Genomic DNA, 19,502 nt, shown 5'->3' on the forward strand with positions numbered 1-19,502 from the left:
CCCTGTGTATCTGATGAGACTTGGAAACATCTACAGCAAAAATTGTTCTATTGATGTCAGCCTGAACTTTGCTTTTATGTCTCAACATTTTCTTTCATTCCCTTAAGAAGAGCACAAGTGAACTCTTAAAATCATCCTGTTGTTTGCAAGTTGATGAAATCTTGACCTGAACTCAAATAGTTTCCACTCATCTCTAATTTGTTCCTTTTGATTTTGTTTTCACTCATAATATCAAATAATACTGGAGTTTTGTTTGTTATCAAGAAAGGAGATGTAGCCCCTGAAGGGTAAGGGGTAGCCCCGAAGGGACCACAGTTGTTTCTCTATTTCATAGAGGGAAATAATCAGAAATGAGAAGCACCACTCCACATCGATGTGTGGGTGAAGGCTGGGAGGCAGAGCTGGCTGAACCAGCACAGCCAGGACGGGGATTGAACCAGTGCTGTTGGTATCAGTCTGCACTGCAATCCAGCCACAAACTGGTTTATCTGTAAAAGACACGCTGATTCTCTCAGAACCACAATGGCCTGAACTTCCCTGGTCAGAGACCTGATGCATGATGAGAGATGTTATTGGCATTCACCAGCACAGATCTTCTGACACATGAGAATTGTGCAGGTCATTTAAACATCAAATGAAGACAAGCTGCAGGTCCTTGCCAAAGAGATTCTAAATGAGAGTCAGAGACATCGAAATGTAACAGCTGGATACTAATGCTAGATGATAAAAATAAGCTTGTTTCACTATTGTTTCATGACTGACAGCCTGGTCACTCATACAGAATACTTCAGCCCCAATACTCTTCTTGACCCCACAGCAATTCCCACCCCTTGCCACCCTGAGCTCCCAACGCCCTCTACTGTTAACCTGATACTGCAGTTGATCTCCATCATATCTGCAGAAGTCCAGACTGCACCCTTTCAAACTGAAACATCATTGTAAGGCCCAACCATCTTTCCAGTGAGACATGACTTGCCCCACAGCCTAACTGACTAACTCTAGGTCGAGCTAATTAGCGCCAGACTTAACCAAGTCCTAACTATACTGTCACCTCACCTACCTGTCTATTGACCTATGTTGTCACTTAACACTCAAACTTGCCACCCACCTGCCCCTTGATCTTCCTACCAACTCACCCCATCTAAACATGTACTAACTCACTCACCTGCCAGCCTACCAGCCCTATCCAAGCACACATTCACTCATTGAAACCTTATAATGCAGATATAGACCCTCCAAATGGCATGCCCTCTTGAAAACCCAAGTTGAAACTGCCTGTTCTACATTTCTAGGCAATTGTGTTCCGCAGGCTAAATACTTGTGATTGAAAAATCTTCTTGCGTCACTCTTGCTTCTTTTGCTCATTATTTCGAAACAAAAATATTTATTTGATATATATTATATGGGGTCAATTTTCACTGTTATCAAATGTAACCTTATAAAAGTTATGAATAAAGTATATAGTGAACGATTGATTCTTATCCAAAATATGAACATTTTGAATGTAAGACATTTGAGAATTGGGAAATGATGGATTTCAGTGATTCTTAGGGTGAGGTGGGAGTGGGATTTAGCGAATCTGACCTCAAACAGCAGAGTTTTGGATCAATTGACATTGATGGGATATGGACAGAGGATAAGTGGCCAGTATTGAGAAAGAAAAACAGAGACAGGAGCTAAGAGAATTTTGATTTGACTGTAATAGCCTAAGTAGAATGAACAGGTGATCACTTTCAGAGAAACGGGCTTGAAAGGGAGGCCAAAAGGAAATCTGTCAAACTTTGCATAATACTCAACTATTACAGGCTGCAATACTAAATGTGGAGTTAATCTTTTTCAATGCAGGGAATCAGAATTGTGAATAGAGAAATACAGCACAAAGAGAAACACTAACGTTGGGGTCCCTGGTAAAGCTAAAGAGGGGAGAAATCTATAACATTAATAATTGAATCAACAATATTGAATTTACTCAGTATAGTTATATGTTATTGGAAAAAAGAAAGTGTTTATTGCTGTTCAGAACTTTTCAGCTTCATTCCTGAGATAGCCCCAAGCAATAGCTTCTGAACCGTGAAATGATTTATCCATCACACCACTTACATCTGAGACAAATCTGGTGAGGTAATGTGTTTGTTCAATTTCTTGTAAATATTCTCTGTGATTGGGGCACAACAATGTCAGTGGAGATTTATTTGCGATATAAAGACCTATCAGAATGAATCTTGTCAGAGTTTTGAATGCAAAGCAAGAGAGATCACTGTCTTTCACTGAAATGGATGAATCTCTACTATTGCAGATAAAACACATTTATTACCCTTTAATTTCAGCTGTTGGAGTTCCAGGTAAGAGATTATCACATTTGATAATAATGTAAAACAATTGTTTGCTCTTCCAGGCATTGTTTGAATGTGTTAGACAGCTACCTACTCTGGTTCTAGTCGGCGTACGATAACTTGTTTGTTGCTGCATCAGTTTTGACAGTACAGTGTAATATCTGAATTGATCTTTCCTGATCGAAAGCTGGTATTACTACAGAGTCATTCTGTTTCCTGTATGTACTGCAATTGGATGTCTGTGTTAAGAACAGGAATCGGAAAGTCAGGAAGTGTTAACAATTTCATTTTGTGGGATTAACTTGTCGGGTAATTTTTTTAAATAAACATTCATTTAGAGATTGATGATGTACCATGTGTTGCATGGATTTCCCAAAACTCTCATTGTCTGCAATAAAGTGCTTTGATAACTGAACCTTCTGCTGTTCATGATGGAGAAGGCGATCATGAGGCATTGTCTAGCTTGACATTTGATTGCAGAAATTCTGGGAAAATGTAGAAATATTTCACTAATTCGAAGGGAGAGGCCTGTCCTGATTTGTGGAGCTGCAGTGATAGATAACATTTCCATCACCCTTGATCATGAATTTTTTGAAGATTGTGGAGGTTGTGAATTATGTTGCAAGATTCACAGACCCGAGTGTGTAAGGGTTCAGAGCAAAGGGTGTAAAAATCCAGAGCTCCCATTCAAGGGAAAGATTATGAGGTGGATCCACAAAATTTGATTTTAATGAGAGATGATGATGGTGATGTTGAAAAATGAAAACCGAAGGATACATACTAGAGCGGGTGATAAGCGAATAGACGTTTTGCACAGTTCCTGTTACTTTAAAACAAATGAGTGCTGTGAATTGGCTCACAGCACACAATGTCTCTACTGACAGCTCAGATTAAGGAGGTCCCAACTGATATATGCAGCCCAGGATGAAGGGGAGGAGATATACCAGCTCTGTGAAATGCGACATTGTGTCAAAGAATGCAAACATGGAACACTATTTAATTTGCATCTGCGCTTTGACATGAATGGGAGGAAAGGAAAGGAGCTAGAATTACACCTGAGAGAAGTTGGAATCTTGACAGACATTATGTCTCTAATTGGTTGGCTATATGCTGAGTGGTCTGCCTTTAACTTAGAGGAATTTTCCATGAATTCATGTTTAATTTATGTCAACTTTGCTTAGACTGTTAGTGTACAAGTTATAAAAAGGAAACCTTGTCTCCTCGCCTTGTATTTTTTTAGGCGTTTTTTTTTGTTTTTGTTTCTTGGCAACAGAAAACATTTGAAAATTCAAGGACAGGGAGTTTATTGGGAGGATATCTTGAAGATACTTTAGATTTTTTTTCATTCCATGGCAGCACAGTTTAAGTGAAAAGTGTGCAGGAACAGGTGGAAACTTGAATTATCTGGAGAAACTCAACAATATTAACCGAGTCTTCACTGTGTTGGCTATGTTTCAATATTGAGCTGGTGAATAGGGTGCAGGATGGGAAGAATTCTTTAAAAATAATTAAATGTGCAGCTGCTGATTTAACCTCTTCTCTCTCTCCTTCACTCTGCTAGTAAACCTGGTGGCTATTGTGATCCTTTACCGAGGAAAGTGTGGCCTCTCGCAATGTATCACTTCCTACCTATTAGGAATGGCAGCCTCTGATCTTCTTGTCGTGATCACTGATCCTTTATTGAGGTGGTCAGCCTCAATTTATTTTGCAAATTCCTTCATATTCATTACTCCTGTGTGCATTGTCATTTATTTTTCGGCTGTGGCAGCCACTGTTGTTTCTGTGTGGCTCACAGTTGCTTTCACTGTGGATCGATTTGTGGCCATTTGTTGTGAGAAGCTGAAAACAAAATATTGCACCAAGAAAACTGCAACTGTGGTGATAGCAACAGTGAGCTTGCTGGGCTGTTTGGAGTCTGTCCCATGGTGCTTTGTAAAGGAACCAGAATATGTAATTAATAATGTTCCCTGGAATTGTGTAACAAAACAGAGCTTCCATACATCCCCTGGATGGGCTGCACTAGAAATGATTCATTACATTTTAACACCTTGCATCCCTTTCTTTTTAATTTTTGTATTCAACGTTTTAACAGTCAGACATATTTCTGTGGCAAGTAAAGTACGAAGAGGACTTCGGAGCAAAAGCTACACAGATGAACACAACGATCCAGAGATGAAGAGTCGCAGAAAATCAGTTATTTTACTCTTAAGCATTTCTGGCAGTTTCATCCTGTTATGGGTGTTACACATAGCGCATATCATCTACCGGCGAATTGCAGACATGCTAACATATTACACATACACTGACCCTAACTTCACCATATACCGCATCTCAAAGATGTTGCAAGTACTCAGCACCTGCACGAACACGGGTATTTATGTTGTAACCCAGAGTAAATTCAGAGAGGAGCTGAAGAATGGGGTGAAATACCCATTCAATCTCATTGTTAAACATCTGTCAACAGTCACACAGAAACACCTGTAACATTCTCAATTTTTTTGTCCCTCTCAGCATCAAACAGTCTCGACCAATACATGAATAATTTCTCTCGGTCGGAACCTCTCTGCACTGTGCACTGTGTATATGCACACACACACGCACAGGCGCGCGCGCGCACACACACACACACACACACACACACACACACACACACACACACACACACACACACACACACACACACACACACACACACATGGATTGAACAGTGGAGTAATATAAACACAGAAAGTAGGATTGGGGGTAGTGCATTCAGTGCTTCAAGCCCACTCTGCCATTCATCATCATTATGACTGCTCGTCAAGCTCAGTCCCCTGTGCCTGCTTTCTTCCCCATAGCACTTCTCCACAGTGTTGAAGAGATCTCTCTTTAATATCTTTAAAGTTCTATCTTTAAATCTATCCTCTTCCTGAAAACAGTCGATGTTTTCTTCTTGACAGTTTTCTGTGGCAAAGTACTCCACAGGCTTACCTATTACCTGGTTGAAGAAATTGCTCCTCATCTCAAAATGAAATTATGAAGGAAATGAGTAAAGTAAAGAGAATGCCCACGGAATATACTTATATTGAAAATTAAAGACAATGCCAAGATGTCTCCTCAACATAAATGACCAAGTCTTCCAGTTTTAAGATTGTTAGATAGGGCGTGGGCCACAGGTAGGAATTGGGATCCTGTGGGCACTCCTGATATTCATTTGGGGATCACTGCTGCTGCTGAGCAGATCCAGGTGATTGTCCCAAATCTTCTCACCTCGGGATCATTAGAAATCAGATCCATGGCTGAAAATTTGAATTGGATGACATTGGAATCATTTTCTGTCTCTCGGTCAATTTTTGAGAAGGCTGAAAAACAGCTGGTTGCTGCTTTTTTGTCACATCTCCTTTAAAACAATTGATTCAACCAAAGCTCAGAGAGTTCCTAAGTTCAATCACTGGTCTTGCCATTGTCCTTCTCTTTCCCCAAACTGCTCAAACACGGCATTGCTTCCTTTTCCCCTGCTGACACTCTCCATTTAAAAAGCAGGGAGATGCGTAGGGTTTGGCGAGGGATACTAAATGGTCCCCTAGAATTCCCTACTTTGGGAATACATTGACATTGGTCTTGAGTAGGACCACATCTAATTTCTGACTTGTTCCCCCGTTGGCTTCTGCTGTTGCTGATGTCTGATTTGGTTGTAAACTGGAAAAAGAGAGGCAGACCCTTGCGAAGGGAGTATGGAGAGTCTGTTCAGGCAGACAGCGAGAGAACAGGAGGACAGCCAGAGATTCAAGTACATAGTAGAAGCCCCTGATGCAGAAAGAGAGATAAAGAGCGATAGAAAGAAAAAGAAACACATAGCAGAACCAGTAAGGTAGAAGGGTGAAGAGGGATACCAGGCACAGAGACTGATAACGAGATGAAGACATATTGACTGATTTAGAGAGATGGAAAGGCAGACAAACAGACAGCGAGGGATAGAAAGGCAAAGAGACAGATAAAGTGAGATCAAAGCACATAGGCTGATAGAGAGGAAGAAAGAAAGATGGTTAAAGAGAAATAGGAAGGCAGAGAAACAGAAAAGAGAAATAGAAAAGCAGAGAGTCTCAGCAGGAGAGACAGAATGTCAGAGAGCCTGCTAAAGAGATAGAAAAGGCAGAGACAAGTAAAGAGATAAAAATGTGTGGAGCTGGAGGAACACAGCAGGCCAGGCAGCATCAGAAGAATTGGAAAGTTGACGTTTCAGGTCAGGACCCTTGTTCAGGTCCTACTCCTCTGATGCTGCCTGGCCTGCTGTGTTCCTCCAGCTCCACACTGTGTTATCTCTGATTCTAACATCTGCAGTTCTTAATATCTATAAGAGATAAGAATGTATGGGATTGGCGAAGAGGGATAGAAAGGTATAGAGACAGATAAAGATAGAAATACAGAGATATAGATAAATAGTCAGATAAATGTAGAGACAGGGAATACACAATATAATGGGATGCACAGAGAGAGAGAGATAGACAGAGAAGGCAAAAGCAGAAGTTGCTGAAGGGATGGAGAAACTTCTCAAACTTGCTTCTCTCCTGTTTTGGAAGTGCTTAAACACCGCGCTTTGTTGGCGACCGGACACACTACATGGGCAGCAGCGTCACCTCAACATCAACCCACAAAGGTGCATACATTAACACAGAATCAAGCCCAATGTGAACATTGAGAAATGAGCAGTGATTAGCAATCGGACGTGTTGTTGGAATTTTCGCATTGTCTCTGTCTCTCTCTCTCTCTCTCTGTGTAACTCACTGTCTCTCTTTCTCTCTCTGTGTGCTCACTATTTTTCACTCTCTGTCTGTGTAACTCAATCTCACTCTCTCCCTCTCCATGTAACTCACTGTCTTTCACAGTTGTGTCTGGAGACTTTCTTCCTAACTCAGTGTTTTCGATAGATTCCTCTTTTAAAAGTAAAAACCCTGCTGGGCCCAGAGGAGGCAGGTAGGAAACAGAACTCAGGCCGTTCAGCCCATCGAGGTGGTACCTACCATTCCCCAAGGATCACATGCTGATCTGATGATCACAGGCTCTGGGATTTCTCACCCTGTCCTATCAGTTGTTGTCATGGTGATGTGGTTGTCAATGGGGACCAAATTCTAACAAACCCCTCACGGGCAAAAGGTGTCACGCTCCTGTTTTTGGCAAGATTCAGATGCAGGCCAGAACAAAATAAATAAAGTAAAAGCAAGCAACATCCATTCCTAACCTCCTGTTGAGTGTTTTCATTCCACTGAGATGGTTCCTGTCATTTGGAATTGGGTCACACGCAGGTTTAAAGCCTATCGGCCACACTCTGTAATTAATAAATAAAACCATCACAGGTTCACTGACATCTGGGGCTTTCCTGACTAAATGGCAGGTCACTCACTTTAAAGGGTCACTCCGTGTCCTTTCGCTGCAGATGTTTGAGGCACCAGTTGAGGTATATTATGGCAAATTATTGCAGGTGCTGGAATCTGCACTGAAAACAACAAATGCTTGAGATCACAGCAGGTCAGGCATGGAGAGAGGATGAGCTGATGTTTTGAGTCTAGATGACATTTCTTCAGAGCTGGTGAAGTGCGGAGGGTACAACATTTATGCTGTGGCTGGGGGATCGAGTCAGAGTGCTGGGGGAGAAAGGATGCTGATAGTTCAGATTAAGAGATCAGAATGTGGGAATGGCAGAATAATGGCTTGTCCAACTACCAGGGTGGAAAGAACTGACAGTTCCACTGAGGTGGGGGAATGGGGAAAGAGGACATGATGACAGCGAATGCAACAAGTGAAGCGAAAAGAAAAGGTAGAAATGGGAGGTGGCTCACAATTTGAAGGTGGGGCAGCACAGTGGCTCAGTGGTTGGCACCGCTGCCTCACATCGCCAGGGACCCAGCAGCAATTCCACCCTCAGATAACTGTCTGTGTGGAGTTTGCACGTTCTCCCCATGTCTGCGTGCATTTCTGCCAGATGCTCAAAGATGAGCAGGCGAGGCAGATTGGCGACGCTCACTTACTCATAGTATCCAGAATTGTGTAAATTAGTTGGATGACCCATGGGAAATGCATGGGTTGCAGGGAAAATCTGGAGGGATGGGGATGGATCTGGGTGAGATGCTGTATTGAGGGGTGATGTGGACTTGTGGGCCAAATGGCCTCCTTTTCTACACTGCAAGGGATTCCATATAAAGTCCAGAAGTTGTAAAGTGTGTGTATGAAGAAGAGATGTTGTTCATCCAGTTTTCAGCGAAGGTTTGTAACATCAGACTTTCCAAGTTTCTCTCCCTCTGCTTGCGAGTTTATGATTGGTAGGCCAAGAGAGAGAGATAAAGAGAGACAGAAAAAGAGAGAGTGGACTGTTGGTTGAAGTCAGGTGTGACCAATAGAGAGAGTGGGACAGTGACTGAAGGCCGGTGTGACCAATAGAGAGAGTGGGCCAGTGACTAAAGTTCCGTGTGACCAATAGAGAGAGGGGCCCGGTGACTGAAGGCCGGTGTGACCAATAGAGATAGGGGCCCGGTGACTGAAGGCCGGCGTGACCAATAGAGAGATTGGGCCAGTGACTGAAGGCCCGTGTGACCATTAGAGAGAGGGGCCCGGTGACTAAAGGCCGGCGTAACCAATAGAGAGAGGGGCCCGGTGACTGAAGGCCGGTGTGACCAATAGAGAGTGTGACCGGTGACTGAAGGCGGGTCCAAACTAAACAGAGCGTCGGTGTGCAGGTGGCGAAAGGCAAGTTCAAGTCCCACCTGATCCACAGGTGTGTCATAACCTGTCTCGACAGGCAGTTAAAGTTACTTTAACAGGTAATCTGTGGAAATGCTGTAATTGAGCAGAGTTGAAGCACAAGTTGAACTTGAAACTTACCACTGTATTCATTCACTGGACATGGACATCACAAGCTGGGCCCAGCATTTATGACCCATCTCTAGTTGCATTATTCCTTGTTCCATAGTTACATTGAGAAGGTAATGAAGAGCTGCATCCTTGAACCACTGCAGGCCACTTGCTGTAGATTGATCTAAAATGCCATTCGGGAAAAAATTTCATCATTTTGGTCCAGCAACACTGAAGGAAAGGCGATATATTTTTGAATCAGGATGGTATTTCGAAAGGCAAACTGCATTTCTCTCTGCACAGATGCTGCCAGACCTGTTAAGATTCTCCGGTGGTCTGTCGCAGGTGTTTGGAGATCGTCACGATTCATTTTGACTTCTTTCACTATTGACAATGAACATCAAAATCGAAAATATTCTGCCCAACATTAATTGATAAACAGAGATGGAGGGAACTGCAGATGCTGGAGATTAACTGATAAACACACTGCTTTAATGCCTCTACGTCACTGCTACAGAAGTTGTAAACCCCGTTCTTCCTGTTTGCTTTCATCGGATTGGATTTGAATTTGGATTTGGATTTGGACTCGGGTACAGGAATATAGTGAAAGATGTACAAAGTCGCTGTCCTCCAATGACATCTTACTACACAAAGAACAGGATGAATAAACAGAGACAGAAATAAAAGTCACATAAACTGGACTTTACAGAGTGGTATTGGAAATCACAGATTCCTCACATTGAACATTCACACAGCAGGGTCCTGTCATAATATGTGAAGGCTCCGAGACTAATTTCTGGGATGGGTGAGGACGGGGGCCAGTGTTACATTGACACAATTGCTACATTGTCCTTCAGAGTGAGAGGATTGGAGGACAGGAGCAGGGATATCTTGCTGCAATTGTACAGGGCCTTGGTGAGACCACATTTGGAGTACTGTGTGCAGCTTTGACTTCCTTATCTGAGGAAGAATGTTCTGGCAATGGAGGGAGCGCAACAAAGATTTATCAGAGTGATTCCTGGAGTGGCAGGGCTGACTTATTAGGAGTGATTAGATCAGCTAGGATTATATTGACTGGAGTTAGAAGACTGTGATTTATAGGAGGTGGCTGAATGGGTTGGGACCTCTTTTCCTCTGGATCGTTAGATGCTGAGGGGTCAAATTGTAAAGGTTTATAAAATCATGAGGTGCATGGACAAGCTGAATAGCCAATGGCTTTTTCCGAGGACTGGGGGAATTCAGAACTGGAGGACATAGCTTTAAGTTGAGAGGGGAAAGACTTAAAAGGGATCTGAGGGGCAACTTTTTCACACAGAAGGTCATGCGTGTATTGAATGAGCTCCAGAGGAAGTGGTGAAGGCTGGTACAGTTACAGCATTTAAAAAGCATCTGGATGGGGACATGGATCGGAAGGGTTTAGATGGGTATGGGCCAAATGCTGGCAAGTGGGACTCGTCAGATTAGGGTGAGTATTCAGCGTGGGTGGATTGGAGAGAAGGGCCTGTTTCCATGCTGTGTGGCCCAATCTCATTGAAAATCCAAACAGGATGAGAACAAATAGATACAGGAAAGATATTTTTGATACACAAACAGAAATTGCTGAAAAATCTGAACAGGTCTGGCAGCATTCGTTGAGAGAAATCACAGTCAACTTTTCAGGTCGAGTGATCCTTCCTCAGACCTGAGCATTTTGGGTGCAGGTGAGGAGAAATGCCTTCACCCAGAGAGTGATGACCCTGTGCAATTCTCTGCCATAGAAAGCAGTTGAGATCAAAACATGGAACGTTTTCAAGAAGGGGCTGTATATAGTTCTTAGGGCAACATTGGATTAAAGGGAGGAAGTAGCAATAGGGAATTAATTTGGAAGATCAGATATGACCGCACTGCATGGTGGGATAACCAAGTCCCGTTCTTATAGTCAATGATTTTTCTATGAGGCAGGGTTGAGCAGATTGGTTTTATACACTCTGGTGTTTAAAAGATGATGTTATTACCTTATATAAGATCCGAACCAAGTGTGACAATGTAGATTCTGCGAGGATGCTTCCTCCCAGAAACTAGGGCAAGGGGGTGCAATTAAAAATGAGGGGACATCAATTGAAAACGTGGTCTTTCTCTGACATTCACTCACCTTTGCACTTCTGTTCCCCAAAGCGCTAGGCCATTGAACATATTCAAGGTTGAGTCAGGTTTATGATTTAGGTCAGGACGGTGGCTCAGTGGTTAGCACAGCTGCCTCATAGTGCAGGGAACTGGGTTTGATTCCAGCCTCAGGCAACTGTCTGTGTGGAGTCTTCCGGGAGCTTGTGTGGGTACCCCCTCCCCCCAGGTACTCCTGTTTCCTCCCACAGCCCGAAGATGGGCAGGCTGGGTGGATTGCTAAATTGTCCACAGTGCCCAGGGATAAATAGGCTGGCCATGATAAATCCAGGGTGGGCGTCTGCATGGGAGGGTCAGTGGGCTGGCCAACCTGATGGTCTAAATAGCCTCTTTCAACACTGTCAGGATTCTCTTGATTGTATGACAGAGTTCAGCCCATAATCAGGACTGACTGTGATTGGATCGAAGGGCAGAGCAGACCCGAGGCTGAATGGCCACCATCCTGTGGCTACATCCTGAATTTCCACATGGGGATTCCACCACGATTCTATAATGTGGAGGCGTGATCCAACCTTGTCCGTTTCCATCAGTGGAAAGGGATGTCCACTTGCGGTAATCGGACAATATCACCGACAACTGGGGACAGCCAATCATCATCTTGCTTTCGAAGAGCAGAACTTAACTCTGTTCTGTCTCTCCGCACAATATATTGTGAGGGGTGCAGGCTCAATACTCAACAAGTCGTCACACGCTGTGGGAATTGGCTGTTATTCTTCAATAGAACCATAGCTCCTCCGGCAATCTGAGAATGCGGACAAAGCATTGTTTTAACTTTTCATCCTCTTTTCCATCTCTCTTTTTCTGTTTATCTGCTCTTCTATACATCTACATCAATCTGTCTGCCTTTCTACCTTCCTCTGTCAGGCTTTCTGACTTTCCCTCTTGCCTTTCTTTCTCAGTTTACCTTTAGATGAGATTAGATTAGATTCTAGGCAGAGTGGAAACAGGCCCTTCAGCCCAACAATTCACTCACCGCCCCTTGGAGCATCCCACCCACACCCATTCCCCTATAACCCACACACCCCTGAACACTTTGGGCAATTTATCATGGCCGAACCACCTAGCCTGCACATCTTTGGACTGTGGGAAGAAACCAGAGCACCCGGAGGAAACCATCTCTTCCTCCATATATGTGTCACTCGGGCGGTCCTCTCTCTGTCCCCCACACAGCCGGAAAAAGACCATTGAGTCTGTCTTGGTCTACATGTGTCCCACTTTCCAGCACAAGGCCATAGCCTTAAATGCTGTGCAACTTCAACTGTTCATCCAAGTGTTATTTTAAAGACTAACAAATTGTGGAGCTGGATGAACACAGCAGGCCAAGCAGCATCTCAGGAGCACCAAAGCTGACGTTTCGGGCCTAGACCCTTCATCTGATGTCAGCTTTTGTGCTCCTGAGATGCTGCTTGGCCTGCTGTGTTCATCCAGCTCCACACTTTGTTATCCTGGATTCTCCAGCATCTGCAGTTCCTATTATCACTGATATTATTTTTAAGGTTGCCAGGTTTCCTGCTTCAACTAACTTCCCGCGGAGGGTCTGTGTCTGTCTGTGTGTGTGTGTGCGCGCACGTGTGTCTCTGTGTGTCTGTCTCTGTGTATCTGTGTGTGTGTCTCTGTATATGTGTCTCTGTGTGTCTGTGTGTGTGTGTGTCTCTGTGTCTATGTATGAGTGTCTGTGTGTGTGTTTGTGTGTCCGTGTGTGTGTGTGTGTGTGTGTGTGTATGAGTGTCTGTCTGTGTCTGTGTCCCCGTGTATGAGTGTGTGTGTGTGTGTGTGTGTGTGTGTGTGTGTGTGTCTGTGTGTGTGTCCGTGTATGAGTGTCTGCGTGTGTGGGTATGAGTGTCTCTGTGTCCGTGTCTGTGTGTGTGTGTGTGTGTGTGTGTGTGTGTGTCCCCATGTATGAGTGTCTGTGTGTGTGTGTATATAACATTTATAGCTCCAGCGTAGGCATACCATGCTGTCTCAGCCTGAGTTGTGAAACGTTGAGGAAACTTCTTAAGTTTGCTTCAGTCTTACTTTGCTTGTGTGGAAACACCGCCCTCTCTTGGCGACTGGACACATCTACACAAGCAGAGGACAGCGTCTCGTCGTGTTCCATCCGCAATGGGACATGCTGCTGCACAGCCTCAAGACCAATATGTACATTGAGAAATGAGAGATGATTAGCAAAAAGGCTACTGCCAGAATGTTGACATTGTTATTAAACATTTGCTTCTGTACATGGGCAGCTTCATTTTGATGAAGGATCTGGGCCCAAAACGTCAGCTTTTGCGCTCCGAATATGCTGCTGGGCCTGCTGTGTTCATCCAGCTCTACACCTTGTTATCTCAGATTCTGCAGCATCTGCAGTTCCCATCATCCCTGCTTCATTCAGCTGTTCTTTTTTTCTCCCTCCAGAACAAGAAGCTTTGCTTGTGTTAAGATGTGCAATGAAAGAATGATTGAAAATCTTCGGTACAATGTCATTTGAAATCCAAAACACCAATTTTGTTAAAAATGCTTAAATGTTTAAATTGCATTGATCATGGAAACATACAGTTTCTTTGGCTTCCCTTTTTCTCTCTCCCTGCCTTCCCGTCTATCTTTATCAGGCTGCCTGCTTTTCTGTATCTGTCAGGAGCCGAGTAGGCAGTGTTTAGACTCAGCCTGGAACTTGTCAATGCGCTCAGTTTCTCCACTCCCCTCCCCTCCTTTTTCTTCCTCTTTCGTCTTTTTTTATGATTTTAAAGTGTTTTCTTTTCCTGCCTGGAAAACTTAACTTGGAGCAGGTAAGATCCAAAATGAAGAGGTCTCGGAGCCTGGAGCAGTGCAGAGTCAGCTGGAAGGCCTGGAGCAGTGCAGAGTCAGCTGGAAGCCTGGAGCAGTGCAGAGTGGGCCAGAGGCCTGGAGCAGTGCAGAGTCAGTTGGGAGGCCTGAAGCTGTGCAGATTGGGCTAGAGGCCTGGAGCAGTGCGAAGTCAGCTGGAGGCCTCGAGCAGTGCAGTGTGGGTGGCGGCCTGGACCGGTGCGGTATGGGCTGGAGGACTGGAGCGGCGCAGAGTGGACTGGAGAATTGTTGGGCCGTCTGCGCTTGAGAGGCCAGTCAAACCCTGTTTGGAAATGCTGCACTGAGCTACTACAATGTAATGTTTATCTGTAATTTGTTTATCTGACTGTGATGTTCATCTTTTTAACTATGTTATAGATGATGCAAATATTTCAGCTAGGGGTCTTGTAATTTCCTCCCTGACTTCCAACAATGTTCTGGGATACATTACATCAGCTCCTGAAGATTTATCCACCTTTATATTCTCTGAAACTCCCCAAACTCCCTCTTCTGTAATGTGAACTGTTTTTAAAACATCAAAGTTTATTTCTCTGCATTGCCCAGAATCCATTCCTTTCTCCACAGTAAAATCTGTAGCAAAATATTCAGTTAATATCTCTCCCACTCCTGGGGATTAGCAGAAAGATGATCTGTTCGGTCTTTCAGAGGCCTTACCTTCTCTCGAGTTACCCTTTTGCTCTTAATTATTTGAAGACTCTCTTTGAATTATCCTTAACCATATCTACATTTTTCTTTTATTCATTAATGGAATAAGGATGTCACTGGCTGGGGAGTATTTATTGCCCATCCCTAATTTCCCAGAGGATAGTCGAGCATCAACTACATTGCTGTGGGCCTGGAGTCACATGTAGAGCAGACCAGGTAAGGATAGCAGTTCCCTTGTCTAAAGGACATGAATGAACCAGATGAGTTTATTTTTCCTGACACTTGGCAATGGATTCATGGTGATCATTAAATTCTTAATTCCAGACATTTTATTAAATTCAAATTCCACCATTTGCCACGGTGGGATTTCAACACGAGTCTAGAATGTTATCTGGGTCTCTGCACTAACAGACTCGCGATAATACCACTAGGCCATCGCTAATGCTATCTCACATACCGTTTCTATCCTCCTGATTTCTCTCTTAGGAATGTCCTTTCACCCTTTACATTGATTGAGATATTCAATTGAACCAAGTTGTCTCTTTTATTCTTAATGAGAACCTCAATATCCTTATTTATCCATTGTTTGGAGGGATATGAGCCAGGAGCTGGCAGATGGGACTAGTTTATTTGGGATTCTGTTCAGCATGGACTGGTTGGACAAAAGGGCCTGTTTCTGTGCTGTCTGTCTGAATGACTTTTTGTCTTATCTTCCAACTTGCACTATGAATCACTGAAAGGTAATATTACTTATTTTCTTTTTATTCCTCTTTTTATATCTACGATTTGTATCTCAGATGGTGCCCTGAGCGGTGACATTGTAAACTTTTCACAGTAGTCCTACTCTTGTACTTGAGTGCACATGATAATAAAGGATATTCTAATCCCTATTTACCTCTCTATTTCTATCTTTCTGACTTTCTATCTCTCCTTGTTAATTTCTCTGCCTTTCTGTCTTCCTTCATCAGTCTTTCCTTCATCGGTTTTTCTGCTTTTATTGTTCCTTCCACATATTTATCTCTCTCTCTCTCTCTCTCTCTCTCTCTCTCTCTCTCCCTCTCTCTCTCTCCCCCCGCCCCCTCCCTCTCTCTATCTAACTACGATCGGATCAGACCCGGATAGGATTTGGGCATAGAATAAGTGGCCAGTGTTGAGAAGGACAAGCAGAGGCGGGAGCTAAGAGCATTCTGATTTGACTGTAATAGTCTAAGTAGAATGAACAGGTGATTACTTTCAGAGAAACAGGCTTGAAAGGGAGGCCAAAAGGGAATCTGTCAAACTTCTAACATTGCACTCAACTGATACAGGCTGCAATACTGAATGTGGAGTTAATCTGTTTTCAATGCAGGGAATCAGAACTCTGAATGGAGAACTATAGCACGAAGAAAAACACTAATGTTGGGGTCCCTGGCAAAGCTAAAGAGGGGAGAAATCTGTACCATTAATAATTGTATCAACAATATTGAATTTCTCAGTATAATTATATGTCATTGGAAAAAGAAAGTGTTTATTGCTGTTCAGAACTTTACAGCTTCATTACTGAGATAACCCCAAGCAATAGCTTCTGAACCGTGAAATGATTTATCCACCACATCACTTACACCTGAGAGAAATCTGGTGAGGTCATGTGTTTGTTCAATTTCTTGCAAATATTCTCTATGATTGGGGCACAACAATGTCAGTGGAGACTTATTTGCGATATAAAGACCTATCAGAATGAATCTTGTCAGAGTTTTGAATGCAAAGCAAGAGAGATCACTGTCTTTCACTGAAATGGATGAACTTCTATTTTTGCAGATAAAGAGCATTTATTACCCTTTAATTTCAGCTGTTGGAGTTCCAGGTAAGAGATTATCACATTTGATAATAATGTAAAACAATTGTTTGCTCTTCCAGGCATTGTTTGAATGTGTTAGACAGCTACCTACTCTGGTTCTAGTCGGCGTACGATAACTTGTTTGTTGCTGCATCAGTTTTGACAGTACAGTGTAATATCCGAATTGATCTTTCCTGATCGAAAGCTGGTATTACCACAGAGTCATTCTGTTTCCTGTATGTACTGCAATTGGATGTCTGTGTGAAGAACAGGAATCGGAAAGTCAGGAAGTGTTAACAATTTCATTTTGTGGGATTAACTTGTCGGGTAATTTTTTAAAATAAACATTCATTTAGAGAGTGATAATGTACCATGTGTTGCATGGATTTCCCAAAACTCTCATTGTCTGCAATAAAGTGTTTTGATAACTGAACCTTCTGCTGTTCGTGATGGAGAAGGCGATCATGAGGCATTGTCTCGCTTGACATTTGATTGCAGAAATTCTGGGAAAATGTAGAAATATTTCACTAATTCGAAGGGAGAGGCCTGTCCTGATTTGTGGAGCTGCAGTGATAGATAACATTTCCATCACCCTTGACCATGGACTTTTTGAAGGTTGTGGAGGTTGTGAATTATGTTGCAAGATTCACAGGCCCGAGCGTGTATGAGTTCAGAGAAAAGGGTGTAAAAATCCAGAGCTCCCATTCAAGGGAGGGATTATGAGGTGGATCCATGAAATTTGATTTCCATGAGAGAAGAAGATGGTGATGTTGAAAAATGAAAACAGAAGGCTAGATATTGGAGTAGATGATATGCGAATAGAAGTTTTTCACTGTTCCTGTTACTTTAAAATGAATGAGTGCTGTGAATTGGCTCACAGCACACAATGCCTCTACTGCCAGTTCAGTTAAGGCAGGTCCCAACTGATATATGCAGCCCAGGATGAAAGAGAGGAGACACACGAGCCTCAGTGAAATGTGTCATTGTGTCAAAGAATGCACACATGGAATACTATTTAATTTGTATCTGCTCTTTCACACGAATGGGTACCATATCTTCCTAGGAATGGAGTTTGAATTACACCTGAGGGAAGTTGGAGTCTTGACAGACATTATGTCTCTAATCGATTGGCTATTTGCTGAGTGGTCTGCCTTTAACTTACAGGAATTTTCAACGAATTCATGTTTAGTTTATGTTGATTTTGCTTAGAATGTTAGTCTACACATTAGAAAAAGGAAACTTTGTCTATTGATTTCTTTTTCTCCCCCCTTGGATTTTTTTAGTAGGTTTGCTTTTTTTTTGTTTTTGTCTCTGGGCAACAGGAGTCATAACACAACACATTTCAAAATTCAAGGAGAGGGAACTTATTGGGAGAATATCCAGAAGATACTTTAGATTTTTTTCATTCCATGGCAGCACAGATTAAGTGAAAAGTGTGCAGGAACAGGTGGAAACTTGGAGTATCTGGAGAAACACAGCAGTACTAACAGAGTCTTCACTGTGTTGGCTATGTTTGGATGTTGAGCTGCTTGATAGGGTGCAGGATATGAAGAAATTTTTAAAAAAATGTATACACAGCTGTTGATTTACCTTCTCTCACCTTCACTCTGCTAGTAAACCTGGTGGCTATTGTGATCCTTTACCGAGGAAAGTGTGGCCTCTCGCAATGTATCACTTCCTACCTATTAGGAATGGCAGCCTCTGATCTTCTTGTCGTGATCACTGATCCTTTACTGAGGCGGTCAGTCGCAATTTATTTTGCAGATTCCTTCATATTCATTACTCCTGTTTGTATTGTTATTTATTTTTCATCGGTGGCAGCCACTGTTGTTTCTGTGTGGCTCACAGTTGCTTTCACTGTGGATCGATTTGTGGCCATTTGTTGTGAGAAGCTGAAAACAAAATATTGCACCAAGAAAACTGCAACTGTGGTGATAACAACAGTGAGCTTGCTGGGCTGTTTGGAGTCTGTCCCGTGGTGCTTTGTAAAGGAACCAGAATATGTAATTAATAATGTTCCCTGGAATTGTGTAACAAAACAGAGCTTCCATACATCCCCTGGATGGGCTGCACTAGAAATGATTCATTACATTTTAACACCTTGCATCCCTTTCTTCTTAATTTTTGTATTCAACGTTTTAACAATCAGACATATTTCTGTGGCAAGTAAAGTACGAAGAGCACTTCGGAGCAAAAGCTACACAGATGAACACAACGATCCAGAGATGAAGAATCGCAGAAAATCCGTTATTTTACTCTTGAGCATTTCTGGCAGTTTCATCCTGTTGTGGGTGTTACACATAGCGTATATCATTTATCGACGAATTGCAGACATGCTAACATATTACACATACACTGACTCTAACTTCACCATATACGGCATCTCAAAGATGTTGCAAGTACTCAGTACCTGCACTAACACGGGTATTTATGTTGTAACCCAGAGTAAATTCAGAGAGGAGCTGAAGAATGGGGTGAAATATCCTTTTAATCTCATCATTAAACTTCTGTCAACAGTCACACGGACACACTTGTAATGTTCTTCATTCTTTTTGTCCCTCTCAGCATAAACCCATATGCACAGGCACATATTCACACACACACACACACACACACACACACACACACACACACACAAATATCTTCCATTTGCAAGATTCTCGCAGCACTATCTCAGACTGCAGACCTACAACAGAAAACACATGGTTTACCAGAGACAAGCAGAACGCACAGCGCTGGAGAGACTCAGCGAGTCTGACAGCATTTTGGACACAGAAACAGAGCGACAGTTTTGAGTACACTATCCACCTTTATTCACTTTAAATTTGTTCAACTATATCTGTGTTATAATTACATGTCTTCATTGACTCTCTTTCCGTCTCACTCTCTCACACACA

The 19,502-nt window shown here is 42.8% G+C and overlaps 2 protein-coding genes across 2 annotated transcripts; both read left to right on the forward strand.

Moving 5' to 3' along the window:
- Positions 1 to 2,236: 2,236 nt before the first annotated feature.
- Positions 2,237 to 6,477, forward strand: LOC125448421 (probable G-protein coupled receptor 139). Its single transcript, XM_048523738.2, has 2 exons — positions 2,237 to 2,342; positions 3,895 to 6,477. Exons 1-2 carry the CDS (start codon positions 2,273 to 2,275, stop codon positions 4,815 to 4,817), a joined length of 993 nt encoding a protein of 330 aa, XP_048379695.1. The 5' UTR covers positions 2,237 to 2,272; the 3' UTR covers positions 4,818 to 6,477.
- Positions 6,478 to 16,461: 9,984 nt separating this feature from the next.
- Positions 16,462 to 19,153, forward strand: LOC125448420 (probable G-protein coupled receptor 139). The gene is made up of 2 exons (XM_048523737.2): positions 16,462 to 16,632; positions 18,220 to 19,153. Exons 1-2 carry the CDS (start codon positions 16,506 to 16,508, stop codon positions 19,140 to 19,142), a joined length of 1,050 nt encoding a protein of 349 aa, XP_048379694.1. The 5' UTR covers positions 16,462 to 16,505; the 3' UTR covers positions 19,143 to 19,153.
- Positions 19,154 to 19,502: the final 349 nt, after the last annotated feature.

The sequence above is a fragment of the Stegostoma tigrinum genome, chromosome 41, assembly GCF_030684315.1.
Source record: "Stegostoma tigrinum isolate sSteTig4 chromosome 41, sSteTig4.hap1, whole genome shotgun sequence".
Taxonomy (NCBI): domain Eukaryota; kingdom Metazoa; phylum Chordata; class Chondrichthyes; order Orectolobiformes; family Stegostomatidae; genus Stegostoma; species Stegostoma tigrinum.

Coding starts and splice junctions, on each gene's coding strand:
- LOC125448420 (XM_048523737.2), top strand. CDS start 16,506: ATGAATCTTGTCAGAGTTTTGAATGCAAAGCAAGAGAGATCACTGTCT. Junction 16,633..18,219: donor TTCAGCTGTTGGAGTTCCAG/GTAAGAGATTAT, acceptor TCACTCTGCTAG/TAAACCTGGTGGCTATTGTG.
- LOC125448421 (XM_048523738.2), top strand. CDS start 2,273: ATGGATGAATCTCTACTATTGCAGATAAAACACATTTATTACCCTTTA. Junction 2,343..3,894: donor TTCAGCTGTTGGAGTTCCAG/GTAAGAGATTAT, acceptor TCACTCTGCTAG/TAAACCTGGTGGCTATTGTG.